Source organism: Manacus vitellinus, unplaced genomic scaffold (assembly GCF_001715985.3).
Source record: "Manacus vitellinus isolate BGI_N305 unplaced genomic scaffold, ASM171598v3 scaffold_7_pilon, whole genome shotgun sequence".
Classification (NCBI taxonomy): Eukaryota; Metazoa; Chordata; class Aves; order Passeriformes; family Pipridae; genus Manacus; species Manacus vitellinus.
In genome coordinates this window covers 26481307-26501964 of record NW_021940813.1, presented here as the reverse complement: position 1 = coordinate 26501964, position 20658 = coordinate 26481307, and the positions used below count along the sequence as shown (strand labels likewise).

Here is a 20658-nt window from a genome sequence, read left to right as displayed (position 1 = left end):
CCGCGGCTCCCCATGCGAGGCGGGGTGTGCTTCCAGCCCGCCCGCCCGCTATTGGAGCGGACGGCGGGGGCTGGGACGCGGGGACCGGGCTGAGGAGGGCGTGGCGCTGGGCAGCGCTTCGCTCCCCGAGGCGGCGCGTGACGGGGAGGGCGGCGGTGTGGGCGCGGCGGGCCCGGAGGCGGCTGGGCTTTCCTTTCCCCGCGTGTCCCGTCGCGCCGTGGCCCATTTGCCGTCCTTTGGCACCGTGGGGAGCGGCGGCGGCGGGAGGGTCCCCCGCCCGGCGCCCCAGGGCGGTCGGGGTCCGCGGCAGCGGGGAGCGGCTCCTCGGCAGGTTTAGGCTGCAGTGGCTGATGGCTTCCAAAAAAACCAACCCCAGCCCCTGGGTTTGTGTTACTTTTAGCCGTGTTTTGAGGCCGTGCGTGTTGCTGCGAGGTGTGTTGACACAGTCTCCCAACCTCTATTTGTGGCTGCTGCTGTCCCACCTTTCACGGCACTAAATAGCGTCCTTAGAAGTAACTTTTTTATTTTGCCTTTGTGTCTGCTCCCTCGTTGTGAGTCTAATTGTACAAGCCCAGGTACGAGTGCAGTGTATAAATAAAGGCTGTAGGAGTGCTAACGCTGCCACATTTTTTAAAGTACTTGTAACAGGAAGCGGGATAATGTTTGGCGTAAATCTTCTTGACCTAGTAAACGTGGCAGAAACTATTTCTGTATTTATTTATTGCATAAGGATGACCAGGAAAGGCTCCTTTTTTTAACTGTTCATATGACAAGAGCAAGGTTTTGGGTGATGCCTGCAGAAATACTTGTATCAAACCCAGCAAGGAGCTGCTGCTCTAACAATCCCAGACCTGTTCTGGCCGCTTCCTAGATAGCTCTTGGCAGCAGCCTGGACAGCCATAGCTTGGTAGGAGTGAGCTATCCATTAAAAACTACTAAGCTGAATCAAGGTTCTGGTTTGTTTCCAGCAGCAGCTCTTAAGTTTGGAGAGTTTCTTCAGGGACTCAAGCAAGCTGCTGGATGTGTTTTGTTTTTCTTCTTGAGAAATTCAGCATCGTGCTCTCATTTGACTTGGATGATTTGTATGTGCTTGGATCCTCAAAAAACAGGCTAAAAGGTCATGAACAAAAGTTATTTTAGAATGCAGAATCTTTAATTGAGATATTTTTATTCAGATGTTTTAAATTAATCCTTAAATGAGAAATACATGTTACTTTTTTTTTTTTTTTGTAAAAAATATTACTGATTTCCTCTCTCCCTCTAAGAATAATGCTTTTTTTTTGTTAACACTTTGCATCACTATTTTTGATACATACAGTTTTACCTGCATGAGCCATTCAGGTCCTTTTAAATGCTTCTTAACAGTACTTTGAAATGATAATGGAAAATGAATCACTTACTTTGGATTTAAATAAAAAATGGGTGACATTAAAATTCTTATTACTTTACAATGACAGGTATCAGGAGTTGAAATGACATAGAAAAGTCTTCGAAGAGCAGACTGTGAAATTAACTCCTTCCACTTGATACTGAAAGAAGGTACTGTTTTTAATTTATTTGAATATTGATAAGATCTGCTTCTTTCAAGGTGGTTTGGATACTGCCATTGCCTCCAGTTTGACGTGGAAGAAGATGGATAGGTAGCACTTCACTGTACTAGGGTCAACCAGTAGTGGCCAGTTATGTACAGCTACAGATAGTAATTTTGTTTCCTTCCTCCTGTTCATTGGTGAAAGTTGGGGCAGTACCTGAATTTGAAGAAATACACTTTCTTCAAATTCAGATTTAGAATAGTTAGTACTTATCTCAAGGCTGAACTGGAATTTAGCTTGCAAAGACTGAACTGTTGCAGGCTTCTTTGTGAACATTGTTTGACTGTGTTTTGATGTAGCTTCAACATAATGCCCTGGATAATGGGTTTTCCTTAAAGGTACAACTTTTCTGTAGTTCTGCAACTTGTTAGGAAGGGAGACATTTGAGGTCCAAATTTACTGGCCATCATGTCAGTGTCAGAATACCCCAGTGGACAACCAACTTGACTGGTCTGATAACTGTGATATTTATAATTGATCACAGTCAGTTATAGATTCTGTGAGCTTCTTGAGAGTGCTTGTGCATCATGTTGTGTGACACAGTGTTTGTGCATGCCCCTGTAAAATGATCAACTGCATTCTGTTTATATGTTGAGTATGTTAGACAGGAAATTTGTGATCTCAGGAAAGTGGTAGACTTGAAACAAGTCTGTTAGAAATTTAACATGCTTTGCTGTCATGCTTTAACTGTTTTTGGTAACTTCAACCACAAACTTTATAAGTGGTGTGGGATTTTGTTTGTTGTTGGCTTTTTCCCCCTTTATTTCTTAAAAGATTTCATGTGCATTTTTCCTTCGAGGCCATTAAGCTTTGAACTGAAAACAGTTTTCCAGACTATGTGTCATCAGTGAAACTGGAATTCTCTATACATGGAATTTTTGAGCTTCTGTCGTTGTATCCTGGGGACATTTCATAGTGCTGAGACTGGGATAGGAGGCACTACCAGGCTAAAGTTGTTGAGTATGTGATCAAACATCTGCTTTCTAAGCAAAGTTTGTTGTTTCACATTTGTGGATTTTGGGTAGTGTTTCTCTTTGTATTTCGTTTAAGAAAAAATGTAGAACCCTTGTGTGGTCACTTGAAACCTTACTGACCAGGATAAATATGCTCTGCATACTGTGAGGCATTGTAACTGCAAAGTTAGAGGCTTCTTCCTGTCTTTATAGAAGTTTTAGCTTTACTGCTTCAATAAAAGCTGTGCTTTAGCATACAGTATTGGAAAGACATCTGCTCTTGGTACTGGAGGCAAATAATGAGTGCAAAATGTAAAGCTTAACTTGTTGGATTGCTTAGTTGTTATTATCTTGCCCAATGTTTAAGTATTCTTTGTTTCCTTTTAGTGGTTAAATTAGTCTTATGAAGTTGCTTGCCACCTGTGTAATATTATGTTGTTTTTGACAGAAACTTCATTGTCCAAAGATCTTTGCTAGAATTCTTGGTCGATCTCTACTGCAAGTTTTGTTGTTACTCTATTAAGTCATCTCTCTAGTGTAGGGAGAGTGATGCTCTTGCTTTTATATTTTGGATGTCTGTAGAAAATTTGGTTTTGGATGTGTATGCTGCTGTCCAAATGATGGGTTTTGTAAACTCCTTTTCCCCCCTTCTCTGCTTTTTACAGATAAACTGAAACTTCAAGAATGACGATCTGCTCATTGGCAAGTCACAGGAAAAGCACATATAAGGCAACTGAATAAAGTCTGTGGTATGAGGGCTTTGTCAGATAAACTGTCCAAAAGAATATGTTAAAGTGTTGAACTCTGCTTTGTGTGTCCCTCCCTACTACCCCAACGCTTCTACATCTGAAATGTTTCAGAAGAAGGAGCTGGTGTGGCTTATTTGTCACTGAACTACATTGGATATAAAAGTAAGTCAAGGCTGACTTTTTCAGGGAATATCTTCTTTTCTTCCTGCCATTTCTAGCTGGGTAGAAAGCAATATTAACTAGGACCTTTGCAATGAATGTTTTGCAATGGACTGCTTCAATCGAAACCAATTTGCTTTAGAGTGAGAAGCAGCAACACACAAAATAGTCAGAAGCTGAGGAAAGACACGACAGCTAAATGCAGACCTTAACTTACAAGGAGCTGTCAGAAGAAAAAGGATTTAAGTGTTTCCCAGCTGGCTGACAGTAGAAGGTTTGGGGAGATCTCTAATGACACCTTGCCAAAAAAATGCAGGTGCATCTGAGAGGGGAGTAGGACTTGGTTAAGGTTTAGAGGTTTCAGAGAAGCCACTTGCAGGCCATGAGGGCAGTGTGTGTCTGTTTAATCATGTCTTAGTTGGAGAAAACTGAAAACAAGACCTGAGGTGTGAAGTGAAACTACAATTATGGACACTTTTCTTTTGTGTCTGACCACAGCAATTCATATTAGCTGCGGTTTCTACACATTCGACTTTAGATGCCACTTTAAGTGCCAGGTCACACTAAAGTTAGTGTGCTTTTAAAGAATTGTAGGTTATCTGCTCTTAAAAGCAGTGATGCCTCAGTCATACAAAAACAGTTCAAAGAATGAAACCTCGTACATCTCTCTGATTGTGTCACTTGTAAGCATGTGGAAAGACAATCAAACTTGGTTTTTAAATTATGTGGTATAGCTGAAATCACTATGCTAGCATAATTCTTCTGTGCTTCAGGGTTGTGTGGGGATTTTTTAGTTAACTATGCTGGCAAAAGATAATTATATTTTATGCAAGAATTATTCCAGTAGAATAGTTCTAGTTCAGGAAAAGTTGTAGTAGAAAGCTGAAGACTGAGCAGCTTACCAAATCCATTTTTTCCCTCTGCAAGATGACTAATGCTTCTTCTGATTTTTTTTTTTTTTTTAAGTAATGCAGGGTGCAGAGAACAGTGCAGCTTGAACAGTCTTAACCCAGCATTTGAAAATCTTCTGTTTTGCAGCAAAATATGACACCTGTAGTTTTGCTCATTGGTCATCTCATTCTACTGATACCTCTGTTCCGTGCTGGTAGGTTACATACTTCGTTGAAATTACTATTTTAAAAAAGAAAATCTGCAAGAGATAAGTTGTGTATATTTAGTAGGAAAGAGATATCAAGAGCAAGTAGTGGATCTGGGGTTTGTTTTTGCTTCAGCGTATTAAAAATAGCTGAGTGCCTCTTCTGGGGTTGAAATTGCATGAGGGATGGCATGGACAAATAGACATAAGTTTTTAAATCTAGCCACATAAACTTGGGGTACTTAGGCTTTGATTAGCCTCTCCCTGTTTCTTGTGAAGAAAGTCCAAAATGATTGGCTTCCTTGACTTTGTTAGCTGTTGAATGCCTTAAGAAACATGCTTTATCTCTAGTCCTGAAAGCAGTACTGGGCTGAGTTTCCTTTACAATTAATTAGTAATATTTTTAAGATAGGCCTATTTTTTCAGTAAAGTTCACAACTACATAAATGAATGCTGCTTGTCTTGCTCCTCTTGGCATAAGCAGTTTAATATTAATGTCTCTGAATTAGTTTAAGCTACAGAGAGACCTACTTGGAAATCTTTAAATTAGGTGGTAGTAAGATAGTGATACTGAAAGGATTACTGAAGACTTTTTTTATTTTGAAATGGAATCTGTTGACTTTGTATTTATACAGTCATTCGACAGATTTTTAAAATCAGTTCAGCCAGATGTTTTGCAGTTTCATAGGAATTCCGTGTTGCATACAGAATCACAGAATGGTTTGGGTTGGAAGGGTCCTTAAAGATCATCCAGTTCAACCCCCCTGCCATGGGCAGAGACACCTTTCACTACACCAGTTTGCTCAAAGCCCCATCCAACCTGGCCTTGAATACTTCCAAGGATGAGGCATCTGCTTCTCTGGGCAAATGTATGCAGAAGTTAGAAAGTTTTACAATCTACTTCATAGCCCAGTGGCTAGCTCTGTGTTAAAATGGTATTCTCCAGTAAATTTTTGCTTGCAGATTTGGGTTCTTGATAACTTTTTGCAGTATCTGTCCTACTTTCTCTGATATTTTTTGGCTGATGTTTAAAGAAATGCTTGCTAGGCTGCATTATTGTGCCATGTCAACTTGTTACACAGACATAATTATAAAAATTCTGTTTATGCTGATCTTTTATATGATGTTCAGAATAATGGGCATGCTGGATAAAGGTGCAAATATAGTAAGGAAACAATACGTTATAGTCAAGACTTCTTAATCTAAATACTGTGCCTTTCCAGATTTTTTTTGTATTGTAACGTATTGGTTTACAGTCTTCTTGGATGTGTTGAGGTCTTGATATCATTCCATACTGTCTTTGGCTTCAGGTTAAGAAACACCTGTTTTTTTAACCCCCGTTTTGTTTTTGGCCCCACAGTCATAATGGCCAGAGTAGTGTCAGGAGCTCTACTCTGCTACTGTTTGCACTGTGCTTTACATAGGTAGTATTCACACTAAGAATCTGGAAATTCTGCAAAAGTACTAACATGCTCAAATAACAAGGACATGACAGGTGAGTTGGGAAGCTTGGAGTTGCCTGGTGAATCCCATGGATCTAATACTCTGGTTTGTGCTGAGGGTATTGGACTTGCATGTGCTTGTTACCGAATACCTTAACAGAGGGAAGTTGTGGCATAAGCTTGTAAAATGTGTGTTTATGTCTTCAACCAGAAGGTGCTCAACAAACAAAAAATAATAGCCTTGTGATGTTTTAATGGTAAATTTTTACAGAAAGTTTATTTTCTAATTCTGTGTCACTTGGAATGGATATTGATACTTTTAAAACATATAAGTGTATAGATTAAAAGCATTGATAATTTTTATCTTTTTTTAGTAGAGGAATGTGTTCTTTGTGATTACTTCGTGCTTGTTGGAGAGCCTACTGCTATTACTTGCCCCATTATTACACTGCCAGTGCTTCACTCTAATTACAATCTGACGTGGTATAAAAATGCTAGTGCTACACCAGTAACTACAGAGACAAATGCCAGGATCCACCAGCGAGAGGGCTTGCTTTGGTTTATTCCTGCAATGCTGGAAGATTCTGGACTTTATGAATGCGGTGTAAGGTAAGGAAGGAAGGATGGAAACAACTGGGTTACTAATGCTTGCAAGTTTGATAATGTATTTGTGGAACTTGAGCATACAAAACTTTTTTTGTTTTAGGTAGAATGCTTAAACAGTTAAAAAGCACTATTTTGACCATGCTTTATACTTCTGCATGATGCCTTTCTCTTCCACCTATTTACCATTGCAAAAGTGGTTCATACAGAAGACTCTTTATCTTGAAGCAATCTCACTAACAATGTGAGGATTGCTTGTTTGTTTTGGATGAAGCATAAGGTCACAGGAAAACATCTTCACTGCTTCAACTTTTCCTGTGTTCAAATTGCTGTTTGATACTGACAGATCAGAAGAACATTTTGTTTTCTTCATAGAACATGGCTAAATGGAAGAAGGATCTAAGAGGAGGAAACTGCATTTTATGCAGTATCACTACACAGATTTTCTGGAGAGCTTAGCAACTTTTTGCGAATCTTATTAGAAATTTACAAATTAAAAGGCAGAAAAGCTTTCTTATGATTTATTTTAAAATATTACCAATTGTTACTGGTCAAAAATGAGAATGCTCTTGATTTGCAAAGCAATGTGCTGGACAGCTTTAGAGACAGTGAAAATGATGTGTCAGTAATACTACTCAAACAATCTGAGTGCACAGAGAAGAAATAAAGGGAATAGATTCTTTGAAAAGAATCTTTATCTAGCTTTTTTTGGTACTTTAAAGCTCTTGCTATATCTACAGCTCAGATTAGTGCACTGGGCTTAACTACTTCAGGTTGTCAGATCTTTTTTATAATGGTTGAAATTCACTGTGTGCTGAACAGGAAATTAATTTTGGGAAGACAGACAGAAACTGTTCCTTTCCTCATGGTCTTGCCACAACACAATGAGAACAACCAATACAGGCTTTTCAGGTGGCCCAGAATTTGTTTTAGTAGTGTGTAGTTATGTGTAGTGGTGTGCATACAGTACACCAGTTATCCTGGAGGGGTTTGGGTTGTGAATGTAGTAACAGCGATCAGCAGAAACTTCCCATGTTGTGGGCCTTTGCACGTTCCTTCTCCAGAGCTGACAAATGAAGCTGAAATTGGAAGTCAGAAGACATGTAATCCTCTCAAAGCTACCCAGTTATATAATTTTAACTTAGTCTTTCCTGCTATGCTTCTAGTTGCTTGAGCTATGAAATGTGTTCCTGTGGCCACCTCACATCCCTGGCTTGCATAATGTCAGCAGGACACGAAACTTGCTAATGTTCAGTTGTGTTAACTGTAGGCAGCATTTTGTGCATCAGTCACTTAAACCTTCATTGGAGTTCTGAGAAGTCCTCACATCCCCTCTGGTGCTTCCAGAGCAGACCCCACCTCTGCTCACAACACAAAACCAGAGCTTATTCCCATCTCTTGATCTGGAATGGGGGTGAGGGGCTGAGGATGGTATTTATGAGCTAGGAGGATACAGCAGGGGTGTTAGAGGCAAGGCCAGTGAAGATGCTGAAGTCCTGTCTGTAAACTGCTTGACTTGCTGGAAAGCAGGAACCTTTCTGTTAATGACCTGACTTGTCTGCTGTTCTGTTTACAGGAGCCTTAACCACTCTAACAAAAAAACTATAAATTTAACAGTTTTTAAGAATGATAATGGCTTGTGTTTTAATGGAAAAATGAAGTTTGAACAAAAAGTGATGAGCACAAATACTGGAAAGATTATATGTCCTGATCTGGAACAATTTAAAGCTGAAGACAATAATCAGCCTGAAGTACATTGGTATAAGGTATTTTGCATGTGTATTTCATATATACAAGATACAACATGTATTATTTAAAATGTCTTGTGGAGTACCTGGGAAAAGCTGCTTTTGGAAGGGAAGGTTTCTTTTCTCTACAGTTTGAGCAAGGCATGAGTGTGAATAAGTTTTGTGAAAATCTGGTTCATTTGATTATTTTATGTAGATAATAAGTTTTAAAACTTGTATGTTTCTGTAAATACAAGGCTTTGGATAATTATTTCTGTTTCTCAGAATATTAAGCATGTCCTATCTGTTGACTATGCTGTGGTATTCTTATGCTGCTTGCTTTGGTTCTATGAAAATACTCTGTAGACTGTGCAAGCTTAGAAACACGTATTTTGTCTGTGTTAAGGTAAAATTATGAAGTAGTTCAACTCTTAATTCTGATGCTGGTATTAAAGCAGCTACATGGGCCATATATATAAAATAACCTCGGTGCTGCACCTATACATCTTTTGAGATGAAGGGTTTCTCCACTGCTTGTAGGTCAAGGAAGAGAAGGAAGTTTTTCGCTGTATTCACATTGCCACAGAAACCCAGACAACACAAGGCACTGCATCACAGTGAAGCAGGGATGCAGGCATGTATTCTCATAAACTCTGCTACATGCATAACTTCTATTACACCTGAGATGGATAACTGCCATGCTATTAATGGAGGCAGTGAACTAAAGCACAGCATTTGAAAACTGAAAGGATTGGCTGCAGGGATTTTTTAAAAAGTGCAAATGAAGCAAGATGTCATCAGGCTTCATGTTAGAGTGTAGTGGTGCTTGAATAAGAACCCACATAATGGCTTTCAAAAAAGTCAGTATTTGGCAAGTATTTTAATAATCAGTAGAGTTCAGTAACTTACTCAATTGTCAGGTTTTTAGTTCCCTTAAGTCACAAGTACTTTTGATGTATTTAGGAGTGTAAGTCTGGATTTCTTGAAGACAAGCGACTTCTTTTGGCAGAGGGTGAAAATGCTGTCTTGATTCGTAACGTAACCGTGCAAGATAGAGGAAACTACACGTGCCGTGTGGTGTACACCTACATGGGAAAACAATATAATGTTTCAAGAACCATAAGTCTGGAAGTTAAAGGTGAGTGCATGAGGTTAGTCTCTTTTTGGCTCTGCTGTAAATATTTGTATGCAGGCATAAGATACCTGGCATATTACCTTTCAGCTCTGTGAAATCAGAGTTGCAAATCTTCTTTAATTAATTTATTCCTGAATATAAAATTAAAATACAGTGAAGGACGTTGCTATCCTTAAGGATTGCTTTTGGGGAAGAATTGTCATGGGGAAATGAGTATTGCGGGCTTAGGAATGAGAATTAGAGGAAGGGAGTGGTTACTGGGGTGTGAGGGCATTGTTTTTGCTGAAACAAATAATGGACCACTAAATTAAATACATTTTAAAATAGAGTATTTTTTTTCTGAGTCTATCAGAGCAAACCACCTTCTTGCAGCCCTGCTGGTGAACTTGCTTACAGAGTTCACTAGAATCTCGGTTGATGGGAAAGGAGATGTGACAAGCTGCATAAATACTATAAAGTTAAATCTTGCTGTAGAAAGGATTGGCTTACTGTTGCCACTTAGTTGTGCTTTCCTGCACACAGGATGTGGAACTGGCTGTCTCACTCTCCCAGTAGTGTCATTTATTGCTGTGTTCATTGTAATTGTGTCTTTGTGAGCAGTATTGCTGGTGACCTGACTAGTAACATGGTAGTAGTCCTATCAGAATAGTTGGCTGGAAAGAGCATGTACATCTTTTTAGATTGAATCAAAATTCTGACTCAGGCAGATGATATAAGAACAGTGGGTTGTTAGCGGCCAGTCTAAACATGATGCAGAACAATACAATTCCAGCCCAGTTTAAGCATGTGTTTATTTAAACTTTTACTTAAATAAATATTCACCTTATCTAGGAGGTCATTTATACAATCCCTCTTTCTCTTCCTTATCCATCTCTCTGAAAAAGTTAATTGCATTTTTTGGTTTTGTCTTTTTCTGGTTGTTTTACTGGGAGTTGATATAAAAGTAAATTTGAGAATTTATTTTTTAAGTATTTTTAAGGTAAGCTAAAGCCTTTTGTTAACTTGGGAACTAAAAGAGAATAATTTGGAGAGAGCACAGCAAATGTCTTATGAGATATTTCTGTTGCAAATTTGAAACTGGTAGTAAGTATGACACTACAATAGTACCAAACAATAAAACCAAAACCACTGTAAAACTGTCAGTTGAAGTAAGTTGTGGAACTCTTCCTGCCTGAAGTTTTTGATTTTTCTTTGTTTTGATTAGAAAAACCACCACAGATAAAACCAGAGTTTATTTATCCGAAGAACAATACAATTGAAGTAGAACTTGGTAAGTACTGACTATTTAAGAGGTTATTAAGTAAAACAAAGCTCCTGGTCTTTGTGAAATAACCTGTGAACAGTTCCATGGACTTCAGCAAGACTGGGAGATTAACATGTGGATTGAGGATATCTGGAAGACAGATGAGAGATGATAGAACATGATTCCCACAAGTAGTTTGTAGGGGGAAATAACTATGTGCCTAAGATTGGAGTATCTTGACCAGCAGTGTTGTGCGGGATGAATTTATTTATCTGTTTATTTATTTATTTATTTATTTATTTATTGTTATTGTCATCTGTCCTTTCTGCCACTTCTCAGTGTCCCTATCTTGATGTATATTCAGTATCTGTGGAAATATTGCCCCCCTGTTACATGGGGACTAGGTGAGACACTTTACAGGAATTTAAGGAAATTGGTTGGTTTGTTTGTTTTAAAAAGGCATAGCCATTCAAAAGTAATATTCTCTGTCCAGTACCTTTAATGGGTTACTGGAAGAAAAAAAAAAATCTTTATTAGATGTCTGGCTGTAGTGCAGAATATTTAAACACCTGCATGAACATGGAAACAGCTGTATGATTTTTGAATGAGAAATGGCAGGAGAAGGTTGTGCAGAAACTTAACAGTAAATTTATGAATGCATGGAAATGGAGAGCATGGAACATACATTTGAGGGTTTTTTTTCCTTTTGAAGAACTGTGCAACACACTAAACCACATCTTTAGAAAAATTCATTATCATGGTGGAAGGACAGGAGGGAAGAGATTGGGGAACATCTCTGATTCCTGTGCAAACTCTTGTTCAAGTAACTGCTTTGCACGTAAGGTAAAGGTTTATTCCATACTTTTGTTAGAGATTATTCCTTGGTAGAAGCATCTAGATCTGATGCGGTTCTAGGAAATGAAACACTAAGATCTTTACATAGGTGAACTGAGACAGCCCACCTTCTCCTATCAAATCATAACTTCTGTGGGTAAAATACAGAAGGAAAGGAATCCAAGAAAGCTGCTTACCTTCCTGTACGTGGAGCTCTCTGAGGTACATTGGAAACAAATATGTTTTGCAACTTGATTTGTGTAATATGAGGCATTCTGTAAGATCTGGACTCTTGGTGGCAAAGGACCTGAGTGACAGGTGAGCTTGCTCTGGGAGTAGAATGTGACAATATTCAGAAACCATCCCAGTGGACAGTGCTGGCCAAAAGACTCTGATGTGGAGTAAAGATACGCATGGTCCCTAAGAATGGGGTTCAACTCCAGGGTGTAGTTGTCTGCACGTGGGTATCTGCATATGATCTAGCGTCCTTACCCCGTGCCGTTATCAACGGGGGCTCAACTCAGTTGCCTACACATGGAGTGCTGTTTTGAGCAGTCTGGCTACTCTAGCAGTGCAGATTTCTTTAAGATCTGGAGTCCTGTCTGACAACTCCATATAGATACCTTGGATGTTGCCACAGTGTGTACATGCAACTGATTTGAGCCCTGGAGATCTTTCAGTGGAGTTGGGAGAGCCATTCAGTTAAGGTATCGACTTCAGTGTGTGGACTTCAGCAGAGCTGAACTGTGTTACTAGCTTAGACATCTAGCTTACATGTAGATGTGAACATTTAGACACCTGCATTTAGGGTGGGATTTATATCCAGGTTGTAGGCACCCAAACTTGGATTACAAATGGATGAGTTTTAGGACTCTGGTTTTTCTTAAGGTATTTATTTTTTTTATATCCCTCCTGTTCCCGACTGTTCCTTCATCACTTGATCCTGCTTCTGTTACAAGACCTTCAGTTCCTATGTTTAAATGTTTTTTTGTAGGCTCTCATGTAGTTATGGAATGTAATATATCAAGTGGCATAAATGGCTTAATTCCATTCTGGCAAGTTAATGATGAGGATGTTGATATCTTTGATAAAACCTACAGGGAACAGTTTTATGAGTAAGTATCCTTATACATGGAATTATAAGTGCATTTGCAAAGCTGACCTCCAGTCAAATGTCAGTAGTCATTGAAAGACTGATTAGAAGTCTGCATCAAACACGGTATATTCTTTTTGCTTGGTTTTTAAAAAATGATATTGACATTTAATTATAAATACTGATGTATTTGATACAAATGTAATGAAGCAATCATATGTAGATTTTTATAATCCTGTTGTGAAATATAATTTTTTAATACTTGCTTATGCATTTGTTCTTAGGTGATTTTTTTGATAATAGATTAAAGCCCTTTATCCTTAATATGGAAAGGATAGATTGTTCCAAAACAAAAAAAAATCACCAAACCTAGTTTTATTTGTGAAGTCGGTTCTTTTCTGAGTACAGACACATTTGCTAATCCTCAAGAACACAAAGCAGAAGCTCTTGTTGCAGGACATTTAGATTTGGATTTTTTATGTTCAGGAGAATATAATTAAGCTGGTAAAAGCAGCAATTCTTTAGGGAGAGCAGGACTTTTCACTCAGTAGCTGGTCTATGCTGTAACAAAATGTGGATGTACTCTTTTCTTTCTCATTGTATCAATCACTGCTATTAAACATAACCCTTAAAATCTAGTGCGAAGAAGAAAAAAATTCTCAGCTGATTAGTTCACATTCATGGAGAAGCATTGTCTTCTCCACCAAGTGCTGTCACCAGTGCAGATTATGGCTAGAGAGTTAGGCAGCAGACTGCTTTTAAAATTACCTACTTCATTCATCTGTATCTGGCCTCTACTTTGTCCTCAGGTTCTTTAAGGGGGAATTACTGCTTTCGTTATAGATCTGTATACTTCTTGTTTGTCTATAAATGCCAAGGCCCCAGCTTATGGTCTCTAAGGCACAACTAAGTCCATTATTCTTCAGGACATGAAATTTCTTATCTTCACCAGTGTAGCTGTGTGTAACTGTTTATAGTGGTAGTATCTTCAGCTTCTTCTGAAACCTTATTCTGCTCTTAAACACATCTTCCTGGAAAGCATTTAATATATTTAAGTTAAAGCACTTCTCTCTTAAGATTTGTGGCTTGCTTGGAAGTGATCTCCATTTCTAATCACTACCCCGCCAGATAATTTTCCCATGCCAGAGATGGAGATGTGCAAAATACATCCTGTGCAAGTTCAAAGCAAGTTATCCAATATCAGAAAAATTAATTGCAACATTAATGTTTTATTTCATAAAATAGTAGCAGTTCCTCAGCAGTTAAATTTGTGAAGCATTCTCTGTAGCAACCTACACCGTAGCCATGGCCAACAAAATAGACTTGAGGCTTACACCTAGGAGGTAGCTCCTGTGCTGGGATGAAAGTTAAAACTGACTCGAACAAATCCAAACGTGTTGCAAAATAATGACGTTTGTATTGGCATCCCATGACAGAATTTGCTGGCAATTATTTATGTAATAAAAACTGTTTCTTCACGGTGTCCTGCAAAATGAGTTCTCTCCTTGAGTACATCAGGTAATAGTATTACTTTGATATGTAGAGTAGAATGCCAGTTTGTATGTACCTTCCCATTGCGGCCTCTCTCACCTTATTCTTGTTAATCTATCTTAGAGCAGGATGGTTTTAACAGGATATCATACTGTATCTCCAAGCTTTTTGTGACAATGGCTGTCAGACATAAAGGTATTATTGCCATGTTTGTTGTCATTTCACACAAGGGTGAATTTTGTTCATCACTATTTTCCTAGGGGTTGTCACCATTGACTGTGAGCAATGTGGGCTTTGGGAGTCTGTTAAAGTGCTTAGAAAGGTCTCTGCTTCATCATCTGTGTAAAAAATCCTAGAGGGTGATTTTTCTCTTGTCACTTTTATTACTAGGTATTACTGGTTTATATAGTCTTTCATTCACGGAATCACTCAGGTTAGAAGGGACCTGTTGAGATTGTCTAGTCCAACTCCCTTGCCTAGGCAGGGCCAGATGGAACAGGGTGCTCAGGGACGTGTCCAGTTGATTTTGAATATCTCCACAGGTGGAGAGTTCACAGCTCTGGGAAACCTGTTCCTGTGCTTGACTATCCTGATAGTAAAAAAGTGTTCAGATGGAATTTGATATGGAAAAGTGTTTCAATTTGTGCTCATTGGCTCTTGTCCTGTCAGTGGGCACTACTGAAAGGAGCCTGGCTCCCTCTTATCCACTCCTCCCTCCCACTGAGTATTTATGCACATTGATGAGATCCACCCCTTGCCCATGAGCCTTTTCTTTTCTAGGCTGAGCAGTCTCTGCTCTCTCATATGACAGATACTCCAATTTCTTAACATTTTCACTTCCTTGCACTTGCTCCAGCAAATCCATACATCTTGTACCAGGGAGCCCAGAACTGGCCTCACTGGCTCCAGGTGTGACCTCACCAATGAGGAACAGAGGGGAAGGATCATTTTCCTTAACCTGCTGGCAGTGTTTTTCTTAGTGCAGTCCAGGATGCCTGGGGTCTGGTTATCCCTCCTCAGATGCAGGATTTGCATTTTACTTTGAACTTCATGAGGTGTCCTGTCAACCCATTTCTTCAGCCTCAAGGTTCCACAAGATGGCAGCTCTTCTATCATTATCCCTTTGAGTTTTGTATCACCTGCAAAACTGCTAGTGGTGCACTCTGTCCAACTTAGCAAAAAAAAAAACCAAAACAAAACCCCAAAAACCCCAAACCAACCAAGAACCCAAGATCTTCTCTATTCATGAAGCTGTTTGTTAAAGAAGTCTGCTTACTGTGCTTCACTGGCTTCTGAGGTTTATAAAGTTAAAAAAACGAATGTTCTTGTGTTAGTGGATAGATGAATCTGTCCCCTATTAAGTACAGATAGTCGGTTTCCATACAGATGTTTCTTTTTTACCCCTTTTTAATGACAGAGAGGGGTTGCCTCATGGACTTGCAGTATCTGGAACAAAATTTAACATTTCAAAAGTGAAAACAAAGGATTACGCTCACAAATTTTTCTGTCACTTCATATATGGTTCTCAGCAATTTACAGCCTACATCAAATTGGAACGCCCAGGTAAGAGATCTCTTCTTAATAAAATGGTGACCAGTATACTTACTTCTCAGTTGGTTTGACAACACCCTACTTAGAGCTAAAGCTGTGTGATAAAGGGGGCAGGGCAGCTCAGTACCTTTTGTGAATTTTTTGCCATATTCTTAGCAAAATAAAAGAAAATAACACTTTGATTTGCTTTATCCTCTCACATTCAGTACTTTAGAAAACAATAATTAAAGACTCCAATTTATTTGAAGCAAGTAGGAGACTTTGGTGGAATACTTTGCTTCATTTGACATACTTGTACCTAAAGAAGCACGTGGATCAGAGGATATTGTGTGTCTAGAAGAGCAGTGGAAACGGTCACTTCTTTAAAAGAGCTGGGTAGAAGACATAGCTTAGTATGGAACAGACTGTCAAAAGAACATGAGTGTGTATGTGGACCTGATTGTTCTATTATACCATAACAAATAATGGGGTGAGATTGCTAGGAGAAAGAAAAAGAATCTGTATGGTAGGAAAAACAATGTAACAATGGTAGTAATAAAGAAATGGAATAGATTGCTTGGAAAGGTTATGGACTTTTCGTTACTGACTGATACATGTGCTGTGTTAACCACTTTCTAGATAGGCTTATGCATGTAGATTGAGAGCATCCTGCCACTTGGAGACCCCGGTCTGGTGCTCAGAGACTAGGATAAGTTTGACTTATTCCTAGCAAGCATAAATTTTTGTTTTTAGTAGATGAACTGAAAGATAAAGTGAGCTTTGAAAACTTAAATGCAAGGCTGAAGAAATGAATTCTTTTTATTTCAAAACAGATACAGATACAGACAAGCAAATCAGATGTTCTAAGTACATTTTTTTTTTTAAATTTAGCTGCAGAAGGGCTTCTGGTGAGCTTGTTTTGATTTGACTTTGTCAACTGTGAGCCAATCCCCTGACAAATGTTCCTCCCAAGCTAACCTCTAACTGGCTGCATTGTAAATAAATCATTGACTGAAAGTGGATCTGAGCTCTAACTTACTACATAACTACAATTTCTTCATAAAGATTATCAGGGTAGGATTTAAACTCAGAAACTCCTTAGTATGCATTAACTAAAAAATGCATTTTGTGGAGGGTGTTTGTATGAGAACAGTAAATAAGAAGGGTCAATGACAGGTCACTGAAGAGGCTAGAGTTGACTAGTTGGTCTGGGGAGAACAGCATGGTCAGGAAAACACCTTCCCACCTCTGACTTCCTTGCTTTCTGACAGATAAAATTTTGTACAAGAATTCTCACTCTACTACTGTGCTGGGATATGCATCAGTAGTTTATTTTGGTGTTTATTTTGGTGTTTGGTGAAAAGTAGCCTCTTTTCGTCACATTGATAAGGTATTTTTTCTCTGAAAGATAAAAGTAGGCTTGTCAAATAAGAGTATTTGCAGAAAGCACATGTGAAAAAGATTCACCTATTCATTCATTCCTTCTTTTTTTTTAAAATATTTTAAAGACTAAACAGTTTTGCCCATTTCTTGTCTTCCCTGATTCTAGTTTATAACTGTACTTTATTTGTTTTCTTTTATTCCACTTTACTGCAGCACAAAACATTCAGGGTTACTTAATTGGAGGAGGAGTTTCCTTGGTATTTTTAGTATGTTTTACTCTCTTTATCTACAAGATCTTCAAAATTGATATTGTGCTTTGGTATCGGGACTCCTGCCATCCTTTCCTGGGTAAAAAAGGTATGTTTGTGTAACAATGCTGACTGTTGTATTGAGCTTCCATCTTCCTTTGCATAGCAGTGAGTTAACTTCATGGAGTGTGATTGGTCTTCCTTGGAAATTTTGAAAGGATAATATGTTTTTAAGATGTTTAGAATTAGTTCAGATAACAAAAGCATGATAAACAATGATTCAAGTGGGGCAAAAAGCCCCAGAGTTTAGAGATTTTTGTTTGTCCGTTTGTTTGCTTGCTTGCTTTCGTATCTTTAGAATTCATTTTTATTTGTCCTATTGCTCATTCCTTAGTTTCAGATGAGAAGATCTATGATGCTTATGTTCTGTATCCAAAGAACAGAGAGAGCTGCTTGTACTCATCAGATATTTTTGCTCTGAAAATACTTCCAGAGGTCTTAGAAAGACAGTGTGGATATAACCTCTTCATATTTGGGAGGGATGATTTACCAGGAGAAGGTAAGCTATCTGAAGACAAACTGGACTTGAGTTTTATTGTTGACCTGCAAATACAATTGAGAAACAGGCAATCAGGATTCTAAATATCTCTCACCATCAGATGAACTATGATTCTCTTACTCACTTTGATGGAGAATGAGAGATACAGCACCAGGTGCTTCCACAACCTCTCTTTATCTCAGCCTAGACATCTAGACATGGAACAATGCTGAGGGGAAGAAGAGTTGAAATTTTGATTGTGAATGATGACTAATGGCAGGAAACATGGAAAAGTAGATCTCATGAGCAGTGTGAAAAAAGCCTATTGCTTTGAGGTGCCATTTAAAAGGATGATGTCTATTGTTTCATTTTTATTTGCTCTAAGATTTGCTGTCAAACGAGCAGGATGCAATAAAGGGTATAATGGATGCTTAGACAGTGCAGATGGAAAAAACCAAAACTACAGCAAGTTACCAGGAATGATCAGCTGTATCAAAGACTATTTGTCCCTTGTAAAAGTTCTTAGAAAGCCTTCCCTTCCTTACAAGACTTAAAAATCCTTGTGGATTAAAAATCCTCGGTGTGTATGTGTGCATCAAATTTAGTATCCGAGACTGAAAATTACAAAACCTGTCCCACTGACTGCTTCTGTGAGGTCAAATGATTAAAGGCTTCTGAATCCTTCAGGTCTTATGACTTTAAAAAGATAATACTGAGACTGAATAAATTTGAAGAGTAGGCCAAAACCAGAAGTTTTTTATTTAAAAAACAGTTGTGTATGAACCTACTTACATGAGGTGGCCCGTGGATACTCTTTTTTTTTTTCTTTTTTTTTTTTTATATTTGAAGGATTTTGGTAGTGGTTTGAGGAAGAAGGGTTCCCTGAGAAGTAGAATTTAAAGTGCTGCTTAATTTTTCCAGCTTGAAAAAATGCAATAATCTGTTCTCAGGGTTGAGCCATGTGGCTTTTGTGTGGTATTTACCATATCTTACTGTTTGAGACTTAATTGACTGGCATGACATTGAAGGGAGGATTCTTTTCTTTCTCTTCTACTTACATCTAACAAAAGCAGATGAGCATATCAGAACAGGCTGTTTAAGGTAAAAGGTCCTGTGGTTCTGGAACTTGGTTTTTTGCATTTGTACCTACGATGGCAATAAAATGGCATTAGCAAGATACGTAGTAGATAGTTGGCAGCTCTCCTTTGTCTATGCAAAACAGGAAAATAGACATGCAGTCTAATGGGGTCATATTGTTGCATTGGCCAAATCTCTAGGGTTGGCTAACCCAAGGTAACTGCTTGCATGCTCGTATCCTGTCCCTATTTGAGATGTAAAGTGTGTTGGCTTAAATATCAAACAATGAATGAGCCAGCTGCAAAATGTTGGTAACATAACGTAGAAACATACAGTCTTGTTTTTGCACAACCTTTTTTTTTTTTTTTTACAGCTGTGATCAGTGTTGCTGATGAAAAAATCCGTCAAAGTAGAAGAGTGATAATTGTTTTAGTACCAGAGCCCTCCTGTTATAGCATTCTAGAAGATGTGTCTGAAAAGCAGCTAGCCATGTATAATGCTCTTATCCAAGATGGCATTAAAGTAATTCTCATTGAACTTGAAAAAATACAAGATTATGCGATCATGCCGGAATCCATCAAATATATTAAGCAAAAGCATGGGGCTATCCGATGGAAAGGGGACTTCTCAGAAAGGTCTCACTCAGCAGGTACCAGATTCTGGAAGAAAGTGCGCTACCACATGCCATCCAGAAAAAGTGAATCTTTGTCAGGATTGCATTTGTTACCAAAAGACTTGAATTCACCTTAAGTAACAAAAGGGAAATGACACTTAATGACCGATTCAGTTCACATAGTTGGTGATGGACTGACTGAAAGTCACACGCATCTGTTTTGTGCAATCTTATCCAGATTTTCTTAAGTGAAGGTACTACAGCTTTATCTACAGATGTGAATCTTTTTTTCTTCTGGCTGGATCAACAGAACAACTTGAAATATCATCAGTAGCACATGTAGGAAGCACACGAGTACTTTTCCAAGAATTGCACTGTGATTTGGTGGAATTCTCATAGTGTTGAAAATAGAAGGCAAAGAAACTATCAAAAAATCCTCAGAAAACTTGTTTTTTTACAAGTAAAGTCTGGACATGAAGAGAATTATATTAATTATAATCATGATATTATGGAATGGGCATGATTGATGCCAGTAAATATTTGTTTCATTTTTTTTAATGACACAAAACTTTTCTTTGTTGCAAGTTTGTTATTTGCCTTGTTCGGTTTACTGAAAGATAAATTCCCCTGTGGTACTGCCTCAGTGTGCTATCGTCCGAGAGAAAAGGTAAGAGACAATCCCAGGCCCCCCAGAGTGCTGTTGAACCTAAAAAAGCATACTCTTCTCTGGTCTTTTTTTACATTTTAAAGAACAGTGCCATTTTTAGTCACTTGTCGCATATAGACATCAGAAAAATACCTTTATAATGCTTTTTTGAGTCAAAAAATTAATCTCCACTGGACTTTTTTTTTTTTCCAATTTAGTGGCTTAATGTATTTTTTTACCCAAGTGGAACAATTGGCTAATGACACAAGAGCCTCTCATGGGGCTACAGGATGATTGACTTCGTCTGCCTTACCTTAAGGACCACATCAACGGGCTTCAGGGCTCCTATTTCTTGTGAGTTGCTGGTGCTGAAGGAGAGCAGATCTTTCCTCCTGTTCCTGGTCAGAGGGCTGGCTCTAGCATTTGTCAGCTCTGAAAGCTGAAGCTGGCTGAACACACTAATGTGGCAGAAATTGTCCTTTTCCTTGGGTTAATGTTCTCCCAGA

The 20658-nt window shown here is 38.5% G+C and overlaps 1 protein-coding gene across 2 annotated transcripts; it reads left to right on the top strand.

The window, feature by feature from the left end:
* Window positions 1-971: 971 nt before the first annotated feature.
* Window positions 972-20173, top strand: LOC103756152 (interleukin-1 receptor type 1). Of its 2 annotated transcripts, none has more exons than XM_029964728.1 (13): window positions 972-1117; window positions 1458-1539; window positions 3211-3456; window positions 4420-4558; window positions 6366-6600; window positions 8171-8360; window positions 9285-9459; window positions 10661-10726; window positions 12528-12648; window positions 15535-15680; window positions 17244-17387; window positions 17673-17837; window positions 19267-20173. In XM_029964728.1, the coding sequence occupies exons 4-13, from the start codon at window positions 4498-4500 to the stop codon at window positions 19641-19643; spliced, it is 1680 nt and encodes a 559-aa protein (XP_029820588.1). In that variant the 5' UTR covers window positions 972-1117; window positions 1458-1539; window positions 3211-3456; window positions 4420-4497; the 3' UTR covers window positions 19644-20173. The 2 variants fall into 2 exon arrangements, with proteins under 2 accessions (XP_029820588.1, XP_017939691.2); XM_018084202.2 differs by having other exon boundaries at window positions 4417-4558.
* The last annotated feature ends 485 nt before the right edge of the window (window positions 20174-20658 follow it).